Below are 17,716 nucleotides of genomic sequence, written 5' to 3'. Positions count from 1 at the left end.
ACAAATGCAATGCAAGACGAGGGATGGTAGAAAGTGCCGCTGGGCAGAGACGAGCAGAAAGTCTGTTTGGTGTGTTTCTCTCTGAGCTCCTGCTGAGGTAGCTGCTGGCGGCAACACTGTTCCCCAAGACCTCAAGATAGAGCAGAAAGTGTCCCATGATCACTCTGCATACATACCAGCTTCACACAAACACACACTCGGCTCTTAATCAATGCTCGGTGCATCGGTAAGACTTCATCCTCGCTCAGAATAGAATCACTGACCTAATGCAACCACAAATGTCAAACCTATTCTCCACCTACATCACTAATCGTGCTGATTTAACACAGATCTCTATTCATAGTCTTTAACGATGTTCCTACTGTGACATAAGCATCCAGTGACGTTACTTCTGCCTGAGGCGGGGAGGTTTCTGTCCTTGCTGAGGAAGTGCATGTATTCCTCCAGTGGATACTTTTTCACAGATAGTCACACTGTGTAGAGCGTATTTTCACCTGGATGACTCTGTAAGTCAAATCAAAATGCCAGCCCAGTGGTCTCGCGAAGAAGATCGCGTACAGATTGTGGCGCATGCTGAGTGCATATATAATGTGTGATTCACAGTATACAGATAAGAATTGCAATTTAACACATAGAGGGAGAGGACAGTAGAGGAAGAGGTGGAGCAGTCTTCAAATTCACTACAAGTGGGCTTGAAACGGAGCATATCTCAAGGTCAAAAGAAAGGAATATAGTGCTGCCTCTTTTGTTAGTTCAATCTCTGTTTTTTTAGAATCGTATTTTACAATAATCACCTCTTCTTTGCTAACGGTCTTTGGTGTATAAGATGAGTTTGTTTATGTGTTGTGAGATGTATGGGCCTGAATGTGACCTTAGTCTGTTAGCCTGACAGCGACGACAGTACAGCCTCCATGACGGGAGAGCCTAACTGGTGTCTGCAGCCCCAGGGGAGAGCCTCGCAGCAGGGGAGGAGCGCTGAGCGATCAGCCTGCTCTCTGGTGAGACAGAGCTGCAGTGTATCGGAAGACATGGAGGAGGAGAACCGGGAAAAAGCCAAAGACCAATAATAATCCACTCTAAAGCAAACAATAATGATTGTTGGGCTGTGATGTATTCAAATTACATAATCAATTAATTTGATATCTTTGAGTTAGTTAAAATCGGTAATTTATTGACACACTTAATGATTCCAAAGGTGTAATATCTGAATCAATTATAACGAGATGATGTGTAGAATTTATTTGGTTGCTGTTTTGGGTTAACTAGTCATTTTTAACCTTTTTACATTTTCAACTAACCTCTCAAACACTGACAAGAAACTATGAGACATACTAGATGTTACACCAGCCTGGCAAAGTCATTACAACAAAAGGCTGGTATGAGGGCGGAATTTTATCCCATTTATTTTGGTTACTTGTTCTTAAAGGAGGGTAGGTAAGAATGGAGAAACCAGCTCGAGTGCTCTAGAATTTGAAAGTACACAGCCGGAAAAAATCTGCCCCTTCCTTCAGACTTCCTCACAGAGCCCCTCCTCCAACACACATGAACGCGCACATGACCAATGAGGGCACGAGATAAGTTTGTGCACAGATGGAAGGCTGACAGGCAGGTAGGCCATCCAGTTACTTTAGCCGGGCCGGCTCAGATGATTGGTCGTGCTTTTTACAGCGCCACGGCTTCCACAGAGGACATTTTGTTATGTATTTATTGTCAAAGCATTTCATATATTCATTGCTATCGGGACAAGTGTTTCTGAAGTGAATTACCTACCCCACCTTTAACAGTACTCTAGTCTAACAGTCTTAAACTAACGTTGTTGTTTTTGTACTAAATTGCTTTAAAGCTAAATTGATCTTTAGCTAACTTGCTGTTTAGCTGCAGTTTAGCTAACTTGCTGTTTAGCTAACTCACCGTTAAGCTAACTTGTTGTTTAGCTAACTCGCTAACTTGCTCTACAGACAGACAGACATACAGATCTGGTGGTTTTGTAACTGTGACACTGAACATTTTAATTTGCCTCTGATCCAGAGAAGTTTATCGTGTGACTCAATCATCATCTCTTTTGGGGCCCTGTCTAAAAACATTCAGCAGCACTTACATTATAGCTCCATTTAGAAATTTAAAATATTTAGACAGAGGAAAAACAGGGAAAAACACTTAAAACAGAGCGACTGCTAATGGCGGTAAAGGGAATGATCAATTTGTTGAGAGTTAACAACACAAAACGCCAACTGAAAGACGAGGTCGGGTTGGCTTTAACTAGATTTGGGGCTGTTTTTATGAAAAAGACCTTGAAGGATAAACTTAAGAATTCTGTGTATAAAACAAGTATTTCCAAATATATCCATTATATAAACTGTATAAACTCTCCACTGCAGTACAGCACTGGTCCAAGAACACAGTGTACAGAAAGGGATGCATGTGTTTGCTGCAGGCCTGTGGCCAACATGAGAACACTGTAAAAGGGATTAAATGGACCCTTTCTCCTTCACCCTTTTTGTCCATTTAATTAGCTGCTTTGACCGTCGCTCCTGCTCTTTTATTGTTCGGTTTAGTGTTCAAGCTGCATTTTGAGAGGTGATGACTAATTAATTGACATGTTTTTTGTTCTGCCAAACTTCTATAAACCTGCCTCGTGTACTCATACCGCTGAAGTGTCTGTTCCTTGTTTTGTTGTATTAAACACTACTACGGATAACTCATATGTAGCTGACAATGATGAAAAGTGGAGCTAAAATGTACATATTGCAAAATGTTTTTATCCAACAAAATATTCTGCTTCAATCCATATAGTTGGCGTTAAGCCTTTCAAAAACAACATTCTGTACAGCAAACAAAAATCAGTCTGCTCTCCCGCTTACTGCACACAAAGAAGAAGCAATTTAACAGCAACAGCTATACAACCAAAACAGAACATCATTGGGGTGATGATGCAATATAAACACAACAGCCAGATCAAATATAATAAATGTTTACATGATACCAGACTGCATATACAGAACTCCCTACATTTTTCTTTCGTAAGTTTGCAGAAAACAACACATTTTCTGGGTAATATATTTCACACACTACTGATGACAGATCTGCGGAGATGCAGGCTGTGACTGCATTGCATTTGGATCGATTGAGGCAAGGAATCAGTATGTCTGCCTCTTCTCTGATGGATTCCCTCCTGTTGTGACTGTTGAAAATTGGTCCAAAATATAGAGTTCTTGCTTTTTCTGAGACTCACATTTAAAACGTGGTGCTTACTGTTTGTATTTGTATGCTTTTCCTTCTGTCAAAGCATTGTTACTGTGGTGAAAATGTTAATGTTGTTGCCTATTTTTCAATAATACAACATCAAACAACTATAATTGTACATAAAAAGGCAATGCTTATCACTAGAGGCTCTTTTTTCTTTTTAAAGTGATGACTATGTCATTTTCCACATTTACCTTTTTTGAATCTTTTTCCTTCTTATAACTTTTATTTTTCATATTCAGCCGGAAGATGCAATCAAGACAGAAGCTTTGCTCAGGGCTGAAAGTGAAAGAGATCTGCCGATGCTAACAGGAGGAGCAGTTGAAATTAACGATGGGAAAGGGATTCCCTGGAGGGTAAAACACCCACAAGTCTGCCTACACTTGGCCTACATACTGCCCGTTGCAGACTTCCCCTCAGCAGGCTTTTCTCCTGCTCCGTGCTGCAGGATCTTACTACCAGCTTCTCTGGGGGATCCAGAATCGGTGCCGCAGCGGTGCAGCAGCCATGTGATAACTGGGACTTCTATCCATCCACAGAGAGGTCGGAAGCAAAGGTGCTGTAAAGATGCAATGAAAACCCTCCATCATCATGCTGCACACGCCCCTCCATCACAGGAAGCGGAAGCCAATGAAATGAGGTGTAAAGACACATACACGCACCTCGTACCATCTCTAAAAGCAGAAAGGTCTCCTATTCATGGAGGGTTAATGGAACGACATTGTAGGCTACATGAAAGAGAGAGTAACCTTTTAAAGAGGCATGTGTGAAGACTCACAATGTAAGGCCCACGGATCACAAAGAAAGAGACGGATAGAAGGTGTAGAGAAATATATAGCAATACAACAGAGAGCATAATAGAAATGGCGAAGGCATGTCTTGTTTGCTGTGTGAACCATAAGAAGAAGGTACAAAAATATTGATTTCTCTGTGTAAACAATGTCGAAACACTAGCAAGAAAATGTGTTTTAAGGGTTAAATCGAGAGAATGATAAAAAGTTGAGTATCTAAGTAACTTTAGTACTGCACTTTGAAATATTTATATTACACTTGAGTATTTCCATCTCCTGCCGCTTTACACTTTTACTCGACTTAAAGATAACCTCCTTCTTCACCCGCTGCAACATTAAAGTGCATCAATAATCATCATTTAATAATGTTATATATATTCTTGAGAGGAGCAGAATGAGTACTTTTGTATTTCAATTTCGATGCTAATACTTGTTGCAGCAGGACTTTTACTTGTAACAGACTTTTTCTAGACTGCGGTATTACTACTTTTACTTAATTAAGATCTGAGTACTTTGTCCACAACCCAACAAACAGAAGCACATTCCTCCAGAGGTGGAACTAACTTTTACAAAATATACCTTTTACGTTAAGAAAACTGACCATCATGGGAACAAGGAAAAGCTCTGGAACAAATCCCAATTACAGGGCAGATAAGTATTTTCTACTTTCGTTAACATTGCGAGATGCACTGGGCCTTGGTGGAGGTCTGTGCTCACCGAGTGCCCTTCTACTTTGGATTATGGATTCAGCTGTCATTCTCTTTTTGTTTGATTAATAATTTAGTGTCTAAAAAGGTCAGAAAAGGGTGAAAATTGCACAACCCAAGTGCCCAGAGTCCAGGTGACATCTTGAATGAAATGTCTTGTGTTGTCGAACAACCATACAGAAACCCAAAGATATTATAGTTTTAAACCACATTCAACACGGACAAACCAGCACATCCTCAAATGTTAGCCGCTGGAAAAGGAAACTCGTTGTATTTTTGGTAAATAAATAGCCCTATATTTGGACTACTAAAATTGTTGCATTTTACACCTCCTACTTTTCTGTGATTTACTTCTGTTCTTATCTATGTTCAATCTAGCAGGTAGATTTATAAGAAATGCAGACAGCACTAAGGTATATTTGAAACTGAACGCCTTGCCCTCATTCGGAGAGGTTATTGAATGAGCACAGATCAAAGTGGATTATGTGCAGTAACAGCAGCTCAGCAATGGCACACCTGCAGAATACCGTGTGAAATATCTTATCGCCTCAATTTCTTAAAGTATATTTCCTTGATTATTTTGTATTTAGTTTGAGTTTTGTCTAATAGAGGCAGCAATGGTCTGTCATAGAGAAACTCGCCAAATGGGGAGCTGCTTCTACAACTTCCACATCAACCAGCCAGAGACAGGCTGATGGTTGGTGTTTCAATGAGTCTGTTAGTGACTCTGCAGAACTTGATGTCAACTTAAACTGGCACAGTTTGAAGCATGTTTTTTTATAAATGAACACACTAACTTTCATATTCAACCAGATCACAATGCAAAGTTGTAATCGATGATTTAGAATAATAATAATAATACATGGTATTAATATATCGCTTTTCCTGGTGCTCAAAGAGGTAGTTATTTCTAAAAATGAGGAAAATTGGAAGAATCACTCATTTCTTGTCCCTTCTATAATTTCCTAGTTTTATACAATTTGATCTCTACCTCAGCAGTAATTAAATCCTCATTAAATATGAAAATGGACAGACATTGATTCATTAAATGATTAAAGAAATTGTCAATCGACAGATCTGAGTTGATTTAATTGAAAGATTTTAAACTGATGTTCTCAACGATTAATGCAAAATAACCACTTTAAGTCTTGTGTTTACCGGAGATGTGCTTAAAAGTTTATAGCAAATAATTCATTTAGAATAAAACCTTGACCAAGACATTTGTAGTAGACTAATTTAAAACAGTTAACAATTTGGGTACATTGTCAAATACAGGTTTTAATGTTTTTTGAATCATTGTAACTGAAATTATTTTGGGTTGGGCGGACAAACAATATATCTGAAGACATCACCTTGGACTTTGGGGAACTGGGGTGGACTTCTTTCACTTTTTTTGTAATTGTGATAATTTTGTAATAATTATGCATGAAAATAATGATTAGTTTGAGCCCTAAATGAGAATATTCCAGCAACCAGCCTTTAAAAGAACCCAGAACAGGATTGGATCTTATCAGGCAATAAATAAAAGCCATCACCTCTGCCAGATGGACAGGACAAGGACAATATGTAGTGGACACCTATAGAAAAAGCAATACATCACCTTCTCCCGAGGAGGTGCCTTTCACTTTAGTGTAAAGGTGTTTAAACAATGAAGATAGTGGAATCAGTGAGCGTATGGTGACCTTGTTGGGGGGCCTATCACTATGACATATTGACCCATGGTTGCTGGTGGAGAGTGTCTCACCTTTGAGCAGGGGCAGCGGGGTGAGCTCCACCTGGGAGCTCTGGTACCGGAACTGGGAGGAGCTGTGGGACCTCCTCTGCCGGGCTCTGCGCATCGACCTCCGCGGGAAACCATCCACCTTCTCCGCGGAAGGCACCGAGAAGCTAGTGGTCGGCGAGGACGGGCTGGAAGGAGGCAGCTTGGTTGTCTCCATGATGGCTGTAGACGGCGGCCTGTGCGCCTTGGTGTGTGTGCGTAAAGGGGGACGCTTGAGAAAGGGTGAAAGAAGTGAGGAGTGGATGGCTATCTGAATCACAGATGGATAATCAATTGTTCAGAATGATAAAAGCTCAAGGAAGGAGGAGGAGAGGGGGAGAGATACAGGGGGAGAAGGTGCAGAGGCGGAGGAGAGGTGAGGAGAGAGATTTTCTGGATGTCCAGTCCCGTGCTGCGCGCCTCGCTGTCTATCAGAGCCGCACTGGAAACGGCAGCAGCATCATCCCTGATTCTTCGGTTTTTCACACACAGATGTAAAATCGCTTGTGTATCATCCCCGTGGAGGAGTAGCCCGTGCAGCTACCAGATGATGCTCAGACAGGCGCGCCTCCCCTCACACACACACGCCTCTCTGCTGCTGTATTGGCGTCACACACAGACTAAGTCATGGGCCTAAATTCGGATATGTATTTCTTTAACTGAGCTCCTGTTGTTGAGAAATCACTGTATCAAGCACCTTGCCTGTTTATCCAGATCAAAAACAAACAGACGGACCCCGGGTCAGTTTATATCTGAATCTCCTCGATGATGCTCCTTATCAATACAATCAGTGATCGGTCCTGGCGGTGGATGATGATATCATAAAATCATCAATCTGGGCCCACCTCGGCTGCCGCATCACTGTTGTCCTTCTCGCTCGTTTCAACGGATCCTCTTTCGACCGTTACAGCGGCCGCACCTGCTGTGTGTTTTTATTTGTTTTGTCTCACAGAGGTGGATAATGTTGCGGTTTAAACCTCTTCCACACAACCTCCTCCTCCTGTATTAGGGCGGGGAAACAAACGCTCCCTCACCGCGCCGACATGTGCAGGTCCTCCGCCAGCGGCCGATGCAACACCGAGCCCCGCTGCTGCTCCGGCTCTACCTCCGCGGGGAGAGGGGAAGAAAATAGGGGAGAAATAGACAGAACGCAGCCGCTCCTCCTGGAAGCCTTGAGTTAAAAAGACCGAAGGCCAGAGTTATACAATAGCACCCCGTCTAGGTCTGTCAGACTGAGGCGTTTTGCTCCTGTCCCCCTTCTCGGTCCCGTTATCCAGTCGTCCTACAGCGCCTCAGCGAGCTGCGTCAAGAAGCACGCAGTGAGTCAGAGACACACAGGAAATTAGGCGTCATGACTTTCAAAATAAGACGAGATAAAGAAACTAAAAAGTGTGCGTTGGTTTCTAGGAGTTGAGTCATAGCAGGAGGCAAAAATAAACCCTGCTCTTCTTCCTCTGCACTACATGTGGTATTTAAGACATATATACATCAACTCAGATTTGCATGGTAAATTTAAACTAATAGAAAATTAAATATTGTTATATGCACAACAATAACAGAGAAGCAGTCAAAATGTTGGATCTCAGGCTTCCCACAACCATGTATAAAAAATATATATGTTTTAAGTAAAGCAAAATAGGAATATGAGACATATAAAAAGTGCAAGGTAAATTAAATACATACATATTCTGTTTAAAATAATGAAAACATATTTAGTAGTGAAATAGTATACGGTATTGCAAGTTCACAAACAAATGTAACTGTTTGTACCTAAAATCTGTAAACAGAGATGTAAATGTGTATGCATAGTAAATATTAGTAAATATGTAAAAGGAGGTGTTAACAGTTTGTAAAATAGATAATACATTAATAGTATTTTGCATGGCCCTATTAAAACACTTTAAAATCAGCAACAACATTAAGCTTTGAGGAGTGGATATGTTTGCTTTAGCAACTCTAATATTGCCCAAATAAAGTGACAACAAACAAAACGTACCAATTGCTGTACAATGAATGGGGCTTCTGGGGGTCTATTGGGGCCACTGTGGATGTTGTCTGGATTGCCCAATGGGTAATCCAGCATTGAATGACATGGATTTCTGTTAAATTTTCTCTACCAAAATACAGCAAGATGCATCACAATGCTGATCTCAATATTTTAAAGGACGATCTTGCATCCAATTGCATTCAATTATTCAACACAGAGGGCATAACAGTGGAGGTTTCTCAAGCACACCAGGGACTTCCATGCATAACATATTATCTCCAAAAAATATGTTTTTGTTTGCAATATAAAGCTTTTATTTTGAAAGCTTTAACCGGATGCTCGGTTATCTCCCTCTGACTGTTGCCGTTGGTTCCTCAGCCTAAAGGTGGTGCAAGGAGAGAGAGGAACGAGGCTCCTCAATGCGGATGACGCTATAGGATGGAGTTATTTATTTATTTGTTTGTATGTATGTGCCCTGGCTTTGCCATTTAAACGCGTTTAATTGTAAACAGATACGTCATTAGTGATCCTCTGCTGTCACTGCATCACCAATAGACTGTATAAAGCATCACCTCTGCCAAACCTCTGGCTGCGATATCACCCTGTTATGAAATATTTCCTGCTTCACCGGTGAGACGCTCCTCGGTGTTTCTGTCTGACTCCTCTCCTCCCCCATCCCTACCTTTCCTCTTTTCCTCGCTTCCTATTTGAGGTGAGCGTGTGTTCGCGGGGGTTGTAGTGGACTTTGAGGATCAAGTCCCATCTATTGTCTACACTAAGCCACTTGTGCCCTCATTCACAGACACGCGCGCGCTCTCTCACAAATTCAAAAGAGTAACCCACGCGCATTCACCCCCCCCCCCCCCCCCTCACGGTCACACCTTGGCTGCTAGTGTGTTTGTGTGTGATGATAGTGTGTGTTTGAAGCAGATATAAAGGTTTGAAGCCAGCCTTGAGCCTGCTCTTCATACCACAAACACACTCCAGCCGTATAATATTATATTCAGTACAAGGGCGTGCGTCCCCCCCCCGTCCCCCTCCTCCTCTGTGCTCTGTCGCAGATGAGCTCAGCCGGTTGCCTTCCGGGAAAAATACCGGGGGGACCGGCAGTCCGGTAAGAGGCTGCTCGTTTGCATCTCTCTTCTGGCTGTTAATACTGCACTGACATTTAGAAACACTGTTAACAGAGCTTTATTATTGCACTGTGCTCTATAACTGTGTGCAAATATATCAAATGTTATATCCAATCTGCTAACATTTGCCTAAATGCTGATAATATCCACTATAAAATCTATAAATAAGAGTAAACAATGGCAGTGCTTTGAGAATAATGCTAAAAACATGCTACGCTAATGCTAACATGCTGGACATTAGTGTAGGTAGGTGTTAGTGTGCTAACATTCTAATGAACACAAAACACAGAAAAAAGTCAGTAGCTTTTTTTCTGTCATATAACAGATTACATGGTTCTCGAGAAGAAGCATCACCAAAGTTATTACAGTAACTCATGTAGCCTACTGTATGCACCAAATGTCAGATAAATCCATCAAATGGATAGTAAAGGTCACATGTCATGCTTTTCTGGTTATTACCCGTCCCCTTGTGTGTTATGTAGCTTTTTCTGCATGTAAACGGTCTGCAAGTCAAAAACCCTCAAAGTACACCCTGTAGCGAGTAAAACTCTAACACAGAAAATACCTGTCCATGCTGCCCCAAAACGCCTCGTTGGAGATTTCTAATTTTCCATTGTTTACTTCTTGGGTATAGTGACGTATTTGGGTATAGTGACGTAACGTACGTTTGGACCGTCTATGGTTTGGACCAATCCGCGGACTTCCTCACACACACACACTCGGCGGGACGTTGCGAGGCTCGCTGATGCGAGGAGCGGGATAGTGTGAGCTGGCTCACTGGTGTGGGGTCGGCGAGACAGCGAGACACCGCGGAACTCAGCCTGAGCACACACCCAAACTCCGAGCCAGGCTGCGTGTGTGTGTGTGTGTGTGTGTGTGTGTGTGTGTGTGTGTGTGTGTGTGTGTGTGTGTGTGTGTGTGTGTGTGTGTGTGTGTGTGTGTGTGTGTGTGTGTGTGTGTGTGTGTGTGTGTGTGTGTGTGTGTGTGTGTGTGTGTGTGTGTGTGTGTGTGTGTGTGTGTGTGTGTGTGTGTGTGTGTGTGTGTGCCCAGGCTGATTTTTTGTCTTGCTGTCTCGCAGACGGCCACTGGGCTCACAGGGAGGGGGGGGCAGGAGCTCCAACAAGCCATTTAGGACAGAGAGTGAATACACATACTTTACAGAGATGCTGTGTGAGAAACCAATGTGAGTTTGGAAAATTTCACAATATAAATCTATTCTAGTAGACCTCAACAATTGATTTATGATCAGTAGAAATGGCCATGACATGGGACCTTTAAAGGAGGCCCCGGAAAATATATGGCGTTTTTAAACACAAATAAAGCCAACCTGAGCACTTCACTGAGAAAAGTCAAGGGATCATCTCTGGGAACCATGAATATATGTACGAAATATCATGACTAAATGCATCCAGAAGGTGCTGAGGTATTCAAGCTGAAATACACAGAACAACAACATCCTTCGAGGCACCCCACAAGCAGGGCTAAACAATTCCTGTCCAACACAATCTATTGATGTCCTATAAACTTATACTATGCAACTCGTGTCAAACAATTAACTTATGGCCACATAACACATATTTGAATGCAGAAATAAAGGTGTACAAGTTGCATAGAGAGTAGAAAAGGTTCCCAAAGTTGGTTATATAACATCTTAAGTTAGCAAATTAATAGCTTATTAATTCAACTGTCCATGGATATCATTTGAATCAAAACATTCTTGTAAACTAAGCAAAACTACACAATACATTTTTCAATAAAGATGTTTTATTCGCAACTAACTTTTGTATTACAACCAGTATTGAAGGATAAATATATTGCTCTAATGCACGGTAAATACAAAAACTTCATAATTCACTCATACACTTCTATGTGGAGCACATGCATCTATATTCCTTATACCTAGATATAAAGCTGAATATTCTGCCACATAAATCATCATTTGAAAAACAAAATCGTCATTTTCATACAATCATGATTCATATGTCTATATATTTCCTAACTGTCATCATATAAATTGCCTATGTAATCATTCCCATGTTTCACCAATAGGGAGCCCCGGCAAAAAAAGAGCTGCTGGCCATTTAAGACCGTCTGAGGTTATTTAGTAATACACACATTCATTTAGATACTTGTAGATAAATCAAATAAATAATATAGATAACCAAACCGTTAACAATTAGAAATTAATCAAATCACCACACATCGACAGGCTGCAGACACACACAATCTGGGGCCCCTGAGGGTTTGGGGCCCTGGGCAGTGGCCTATTTGTCTGGTAATCACAAAGTAGATAAAAGAGCCAAATAAAAAAGTAGTCATAAAGTAGCACACTTACAGCCAGGAAGTACAAATAATGCATATATATTATTTTAAAATGAAGAAGAGATTTTTATCATCTAAAATATAGAAAAATAAATAGTGCTAATTGAGTAAATGATCAGTAGAAATGTGTGAAAAGTGTATGATGTGTATTTTAGAATAGTTGAAACAAATTAGAAGAACGTTTCCTGCCGTTATAAAACTACCATACTCGCCAGGGCAGGGCTGTGTAGTACTTTGAAACATCGATGTCCACACATTCAGTTCCTGACACAGATTTTCCTAGAATTTGCAGGGAAGTGAGTACACCGCCCAATTAGCAATAACAAGTCAGGATTTGAATGTTGAATCATTTTGGCTGTGTCTTGTCTCTTGATTAAGGAAGGGATAAAACACCCACCTAGCTGACTTAATTAGAAACTGAAAAACTATACTTGATGTTATTGCATGGTTTCGTCTCAAGGGGCTTGTAAAACTATGGACAAGGGGCACATTCATTGAGTTTTTGCTTATTTAGAGTTTTAGGAAACTGAAGCAGGAGTAAAAAACGAATCCATTATCTGAAAACTCAGCTGGATCATAAAAAAAGGCAGAATTTCACAAATTCATATTTTTTGGTGTGAAAAACCCCCTGATAATGCTACAATAACATAATTACGGTTATCTCTGCTCCACTTTTATAACAGAGAGTCTGCATTACACAAACTGCAGGTGTTCGCAGTGTTTAAATACATTACTAAAAACATATAAATTAAAAGAGCATGTTTTCACATTGTGGCATGCCTTGGCACTGATGACTAGTCCCGCTTAGAATCCACTCATTGCCCTCCAGGAGCTCAGAGAGGGAGAAATCTCTCGGGGGATCCCGCAGTGGTGGCAGCGAGGGTGGGGGCGGAGGTATGTCAAAGCTGCTGGAGGTAGTCGGAGGCACGTAGAGGGGGCTCGGGACGGTGAGCCGGGAAAGCAGAGACGCAGGATTGAGGGTCAGTTGTCGACTATTTCTCGGCTTTAAGGCAAAAGCTGAGGCAGCGGGCGGCTCTGAGAGGGACTTAAGAGCAGGTTCTTGAAGAATATGCGATAAAAGAGAACACGACAGGGTGGAATTTCTGCTCAATTGTTCTGTATGAAGCTGGCGCACATTCATGGGACTGCCTTGCACTGCTTTTCCTGCCACTGAATGGGAGTTTACGTTAGATGAAGGGGTTAGAAAAGGAGCTTGTTTCATTAGAAATTCATTCATTGAGAAACTAGCATTTGCTAAGCTTTTATGGATGTTTGCTTGCTCAAATTTAGTTTGAGTGGGTGCAGGGAGGGAGCTAGAGGGGTTGAAAACAAGGCTGGTGCACACAGGAGGAGCATCTTTTGGCAGCCTTGATGCGATTATAGGAGGAGGAACCTCGTAAAACAAAGAGTGAGGAGCAGGGACTGCAGAGAAAGAGGCAGCGTAAGGAGCCGATACAGAGCTGAAGAGTTCAGTAGCCGAGCCACTAGGTGAGGCTAATGTTGAGGTCTTGGGACGAGGAGTTGAAGAGGACAGTTGTTTGCTTTCACAGACGGCTGAGGGGGGAACTGAGAGGTGGGTCGAGGAGCCGGATAAGGAGTCTTTGAGGAAGCAAGGCTTGTGGCTCTCCAGAGCCGTTGTATAGAGGTTGAGGTCTTTCTTCAATGCGGCAATGTCCTTTTTCAGGGCTGAGTTTGATCTCTCCAGACTCTGATGCTCCTGAGAAGAAGAGCGGAGGGAAGGAAAGAGATAAGAGGGGTAGAAAAAGAGAGGAGAGAAGAGGGACAGAAATGGCAAAGAGTTAATGTTAAGCTGAGACTGGGATGGAGGAAATACCAGGGAATTTGACTTCCTTTGTTTGATATCAATCCAGTACAATTGTGTAAAATGCTTAAGCTACGTTAAAGACAAACATTAAAAAGGTACATTTAAAAGATAAATATTATAGGAAGCAACACAAAAGGGGTCAAGAAAAAACTAAAGGATTGCATTCAAGGCGATTGCACATATTGCACAGGGGTGTAAAGTATAAAAGTGTTAGCATCAAAACATATTATCAAAATTAGGAGTGAATGTGGCAGGTGGTAAAGGTGGAGCTTTTTTATCCATACTCTTAGGGTAGCTTGTGAATTTCACAAAGGTACGTTTAGGTACTCTTCTTTAAGACACCTCCTGACTGCTGCATTAAAAAAAAAACTCCTTCTAAAGTGGAACTTAGAAGGAGAACTGAAATATATCTTTCATTGAGAGAACTGCAATTTTAGTAATAGGTAATGGAGGGACAAAACAAAGTCCCCTGCTCCCCGAGTCAAATTCAAGCTAACATCCCTGAAAAATAAACCTGCTTTTATTTATACTTTGTAGAATAGTTTTTTCCTGAAATATCAATCAAATAAATTCCCACTTTTGTTTTATGGCCTCATTGGGTTTCAGTGCAGCCGGAAAACACTTTTCTTCCATAACAGCCAGCATTCATGTCCAATGAGCATCAATAAGTGCAAGTGCAGACTTGAATTACACTCTGAAGAATAGTGTTTCCCTCAAGGATAATACCTACAGTATACTCATAGTCACAGCAGTAGTAGTGAATCACATGCGTTGACACTTTAAACCTCTTTAGTTGACGAGAATAATACTGGTTTGTGGCAATGATGCTTCTTCACAATTAACCTTGAAGACATGCAGAAAGAAAGTGAAAGTATGGACTCCTGCCACATAAAACACACGCACAGCCATTCATACATTTGGTAGGCACCCTGATCCAACCAGATGAAAACAGTTGAGTGGAAAATCATGCCAACTGGAAGTAATGTCAAAGAGAAACTCCCCCAGCCAGGCGGTTGGGTACGGCGCTCTGCATGTGAGGATTTCATATCGTCAAAATGAGAGTCATATAACACAATTTATGGGTGTGTGTTTTGAGATGTATTCATGGCCTGAAAGTAATCAATCATGTGAACAATATATGAAAATCAGCTTGTAAGCGTAAGTCATATACATTGAGAAATAAACCAGGATTTTCTCATGTGCTTAAAAAAACAAAATGAGTATGCAAAAAGGTAACGAATAAACACTTTAGATTCTTATATCAACCCCTAACCCTAGCTCCATGACAAAACCTTAAAACATGCATGATGTTTCAGAGGGATAAAAACATGTGTTGTAGTATGTGATAATGACTTATTTTCTAACACCCACATCTAGAAAGAGTCAGGACCCCTATTGCTTCTTCAAATCCAAACCGAAAGTCTCTGTTGCACAACCTGTGGAATTTTCCCCTCAGGAAAAGTGTGTGTGTGCGTGGGTGCGTGTGCGTGTGTGTGTCTCCGGCAGAGAGGAAAGGCAGGGCCAATAGGGAGGGAGCACCAGAGGGAGTGAAAGCCTTTCTTCTAAAGCAGAGTATTTACAAGAAATGGCTCCAGCATGCTCTGGGATTACACAAGACACACAAACGGCAAGTCACACAGCCGGTGTGTGTGGGTGTGGGTGTGTGTGTGTGTGTGTGTGTGTGTGTGTGTGTGTGTGTGTGTGTGTGTGTGTGTGTGTGTGTGTGTGTGTGTGTGTGTGTGTGTGTGTGTGTGTGTGTGTGTGTGTGTGTGTGTGTGTGTGTGTGTGTGTGTGTGTGTGTGTGTGTGTGTGTGTGTGTGTGTGTGTGTGTGTGTGTGTGTGTGTGTGTGACAGAAGTCTAAGGAAGGAGGGAAGGAACGTTAGGAATGATTGTTTCGAACCTCATGAAGTTCGTCCGCTCTCTCCGTTTGTTTTCTCCGGCTCTTCCTCGCAGAGTCTCTGTTCTTTTCTGTTTTTCTCCCTCTTTTTCTTCTCACTCCTTCTCTCTCCTTTAAAAATAAATGCAGCACACAGTAAATCACACACATCTAGGATACTCTGTCTACAGTATACGCTGACACTGTGTGTATTTAAAGTACATTCTAGTCCTGCACAATCCCCTTCCGTCTTGTAAGGAGCTTCCTCAAACAAGCATTTTTAGCTTCTGAAAGATTGAATAGTTCAAAAGGTCATAAAGTCACAAGTCAAACCCATCACATGAAATTTCACATGGTTTCTTAATTAAAGCAGGAAGTTTTTGGGTTGGAGTGCGTGACCTTTAATTCATGAGCAATGCAGAGATAAAAAGACAAGGTCTTTTAAAGGGCAACCAATGAAGTGTAGATGTAAGTTTGTCTATAAAACAAATGGAGCTCTCAAAGCTACATTCTCCCAGCACTGTGCTCGTCTTCAGTTTTCTTCATCAAATGAACCCAAAATGGAACCTCTAAAAAGGACTGGTTTATTCATAATAGATTACGTATCTGCCACTACGTTTTCTTGCACTACTCAATACTGCTCGTCATACGTGTATGATCTGTGTAGTTATTGAATTGCTCTTTTTACTGCACTGTTAGTGTACAGTTTTATTATTATACTGCTGTGTTTATTAAATCTTTGTAATTCTGGCACAACAGTTTCCTTCGGGATAGATAAAGTCCTATCTTAACTTAACTTAATAGCAGGTTGTCAAGTGCATTAAACTCAAAATGAAAATGAGCTAATGTCAAATTGGAAATGCATCACTCTAAACAACTTAAACCACTTGTTAAATACATTTGTTTTGCTATTATGTGCACCTTTTCTCTATATTATTCTATGTTTGCACAGCTGCTGGCCAGGCTTCTAAAGCATGTGTTAATAAATGTTTCCGGATTATTTTCAGGTGACAGGCTGATTCTATTTAAAGTATTTTTGGCAGGGGGGGGGTGATGTGCAGTCCCCCTGGGACTTCCACAGCATGGTGTCCGTCTCGACCAGGAAACCCCCCGGTTAATGACCCATTCTTGATGGGAAATGTGACAGGACTAATAGTCACAGGGACTTACGCTGTATCTGAGCTGCTGCACTCCAAAATAAGTTAGAATGTGCTTTAAAATAGACCAAAACAAGAAATGCATAAATCAAAGTAAAATAAGATTTATGTAATCAACATTTTATCTTATTATTGGCTATTTAATTCATTCATATGACTTTTATTCAAATTAAAAATAACCTATCTATATTTGGATATATGAAACTCCTCGCACAATTAACGCAATAATAGTTGGTATTAGATGATCTGATGCTTGATTGATTGAGAAGTACTCACAGATCCAGGGGTGTTGCTCTCCCCAGCTGACACCGAGCCGGGGCTGGACAGGTCGTACCCGGTCTCCATGAATAACGGGGACATGTATTTTCCTCGGTTTGCAGGATTCACCGAGCCATTATCCTCCGAGCCATTCAAACCCTGAAGCTGTTGAGAAAACTAGCGCGCAGCAGCAGCTTGGAGTAGTTTTAAGGACTCTGAATGAAGGAGGATGCTAAACCTGTAAACCTGCTTGATTTGCTAAATAAAATGATGCTTGATGACTTGTTGCTTCTGTAAATGTTTCCCGGAGTGAAGCGCACCGGTGCTTTAAAGCGCATGAGGTTTGGCACCAGACGGCTGATGATGCAACATGGTGATCCTGATTCTGTTTCAGTTTCAGTTTATTTTAAACTGACCCATTGCAAGAAGGTGCTGCAGGGAGGGTGCTGCATTCACGTGTCGCATGTTAGTTTCACGGTTCAAGTATGTATCACGCTTTTTGTATAGACTCAGTGACAGAAACCGGATGTTTAGGTGGCAATACGAAGAAAAAACAGCAGAGTGAACTGAAAATATGAGTTCAAGTCTGTATCACGCTTTTTGTATAGACTCAGTGACAGAAACCGGATGTTTAGGTGGCAATACGAAGAAAAAACA

General features: G+C 41.4%; 2 protein-coding genes across 2 annotated transcripts in view; both read right to left on the bottom strand.

The window, feature by feature from the left end:
• The window catches only part of ppp2r5b (protein phosphatase 2, regulatory subunit B', beta), a 40,846-nt gene extending 33,054 nt beyond the window's left edge, over positions 1-7,792 (bottom strand). Inside the window, exon 1 of the mRNA XM_034106386.2 lies at positions 6,486-7,792. Within this exon, the coding sequence (XP_033962277.1) occupies positions 6,486-6,678 (193 nt within the window). The 5' untranslated portion in view covers positions 6,679-7,792. The remainder of the gene's footprint in view (positions 1-6,485) is intronic.
• A 3,588-nt stretch (positions 7,793-11,380) lies between these two features.
• batf2 (basic leucine zipper ATF-like transcription factor 2) lies at positions 11,381-17,427 on the bottom strand. Its single transcript, XM_034105525.1, has 3 exons — positions 17,078-17,427; positions 15,669-15,776; positions 11,381-13,659 (listed from the first exon to the last, which is right to left on the bottom strand). The coding sequence occupies exons 1-3, from the start codon at positions 17,159-17,161 to the stop codon at positions 12,691-12,693; spliced, it is 1,161 nt and encodes a 386-aa protein (XP_033961416.1). The 5' UTR covers positions 17,162-17,427; the 3' UTR covers positions 11,381-12,690.
• Between the last annotated feature and the right edge of the window lie 289 nt (positions 17,428-17,716).

Source organism: Pseudochaenichthys georgianus, chromosome 18 (genome assembly GCF_902827115.2).
Source record: "Pseudochaenichthys georgianus chromosome 18, fPseGeo1.2, whole genome shotgun sequence".
NCBI lineage: Eukaryota > Metazoa > Chordata > Actinopteri > Perciformes > Channichthyidae > Pseudochaenichthys > Pseudochaenichthys georgianus.
The sequence above is the reverse complement of the archived record's forward strand: the minus strand, read 5'-3'. Positions and strand labels throughout refer to the sequence as shown.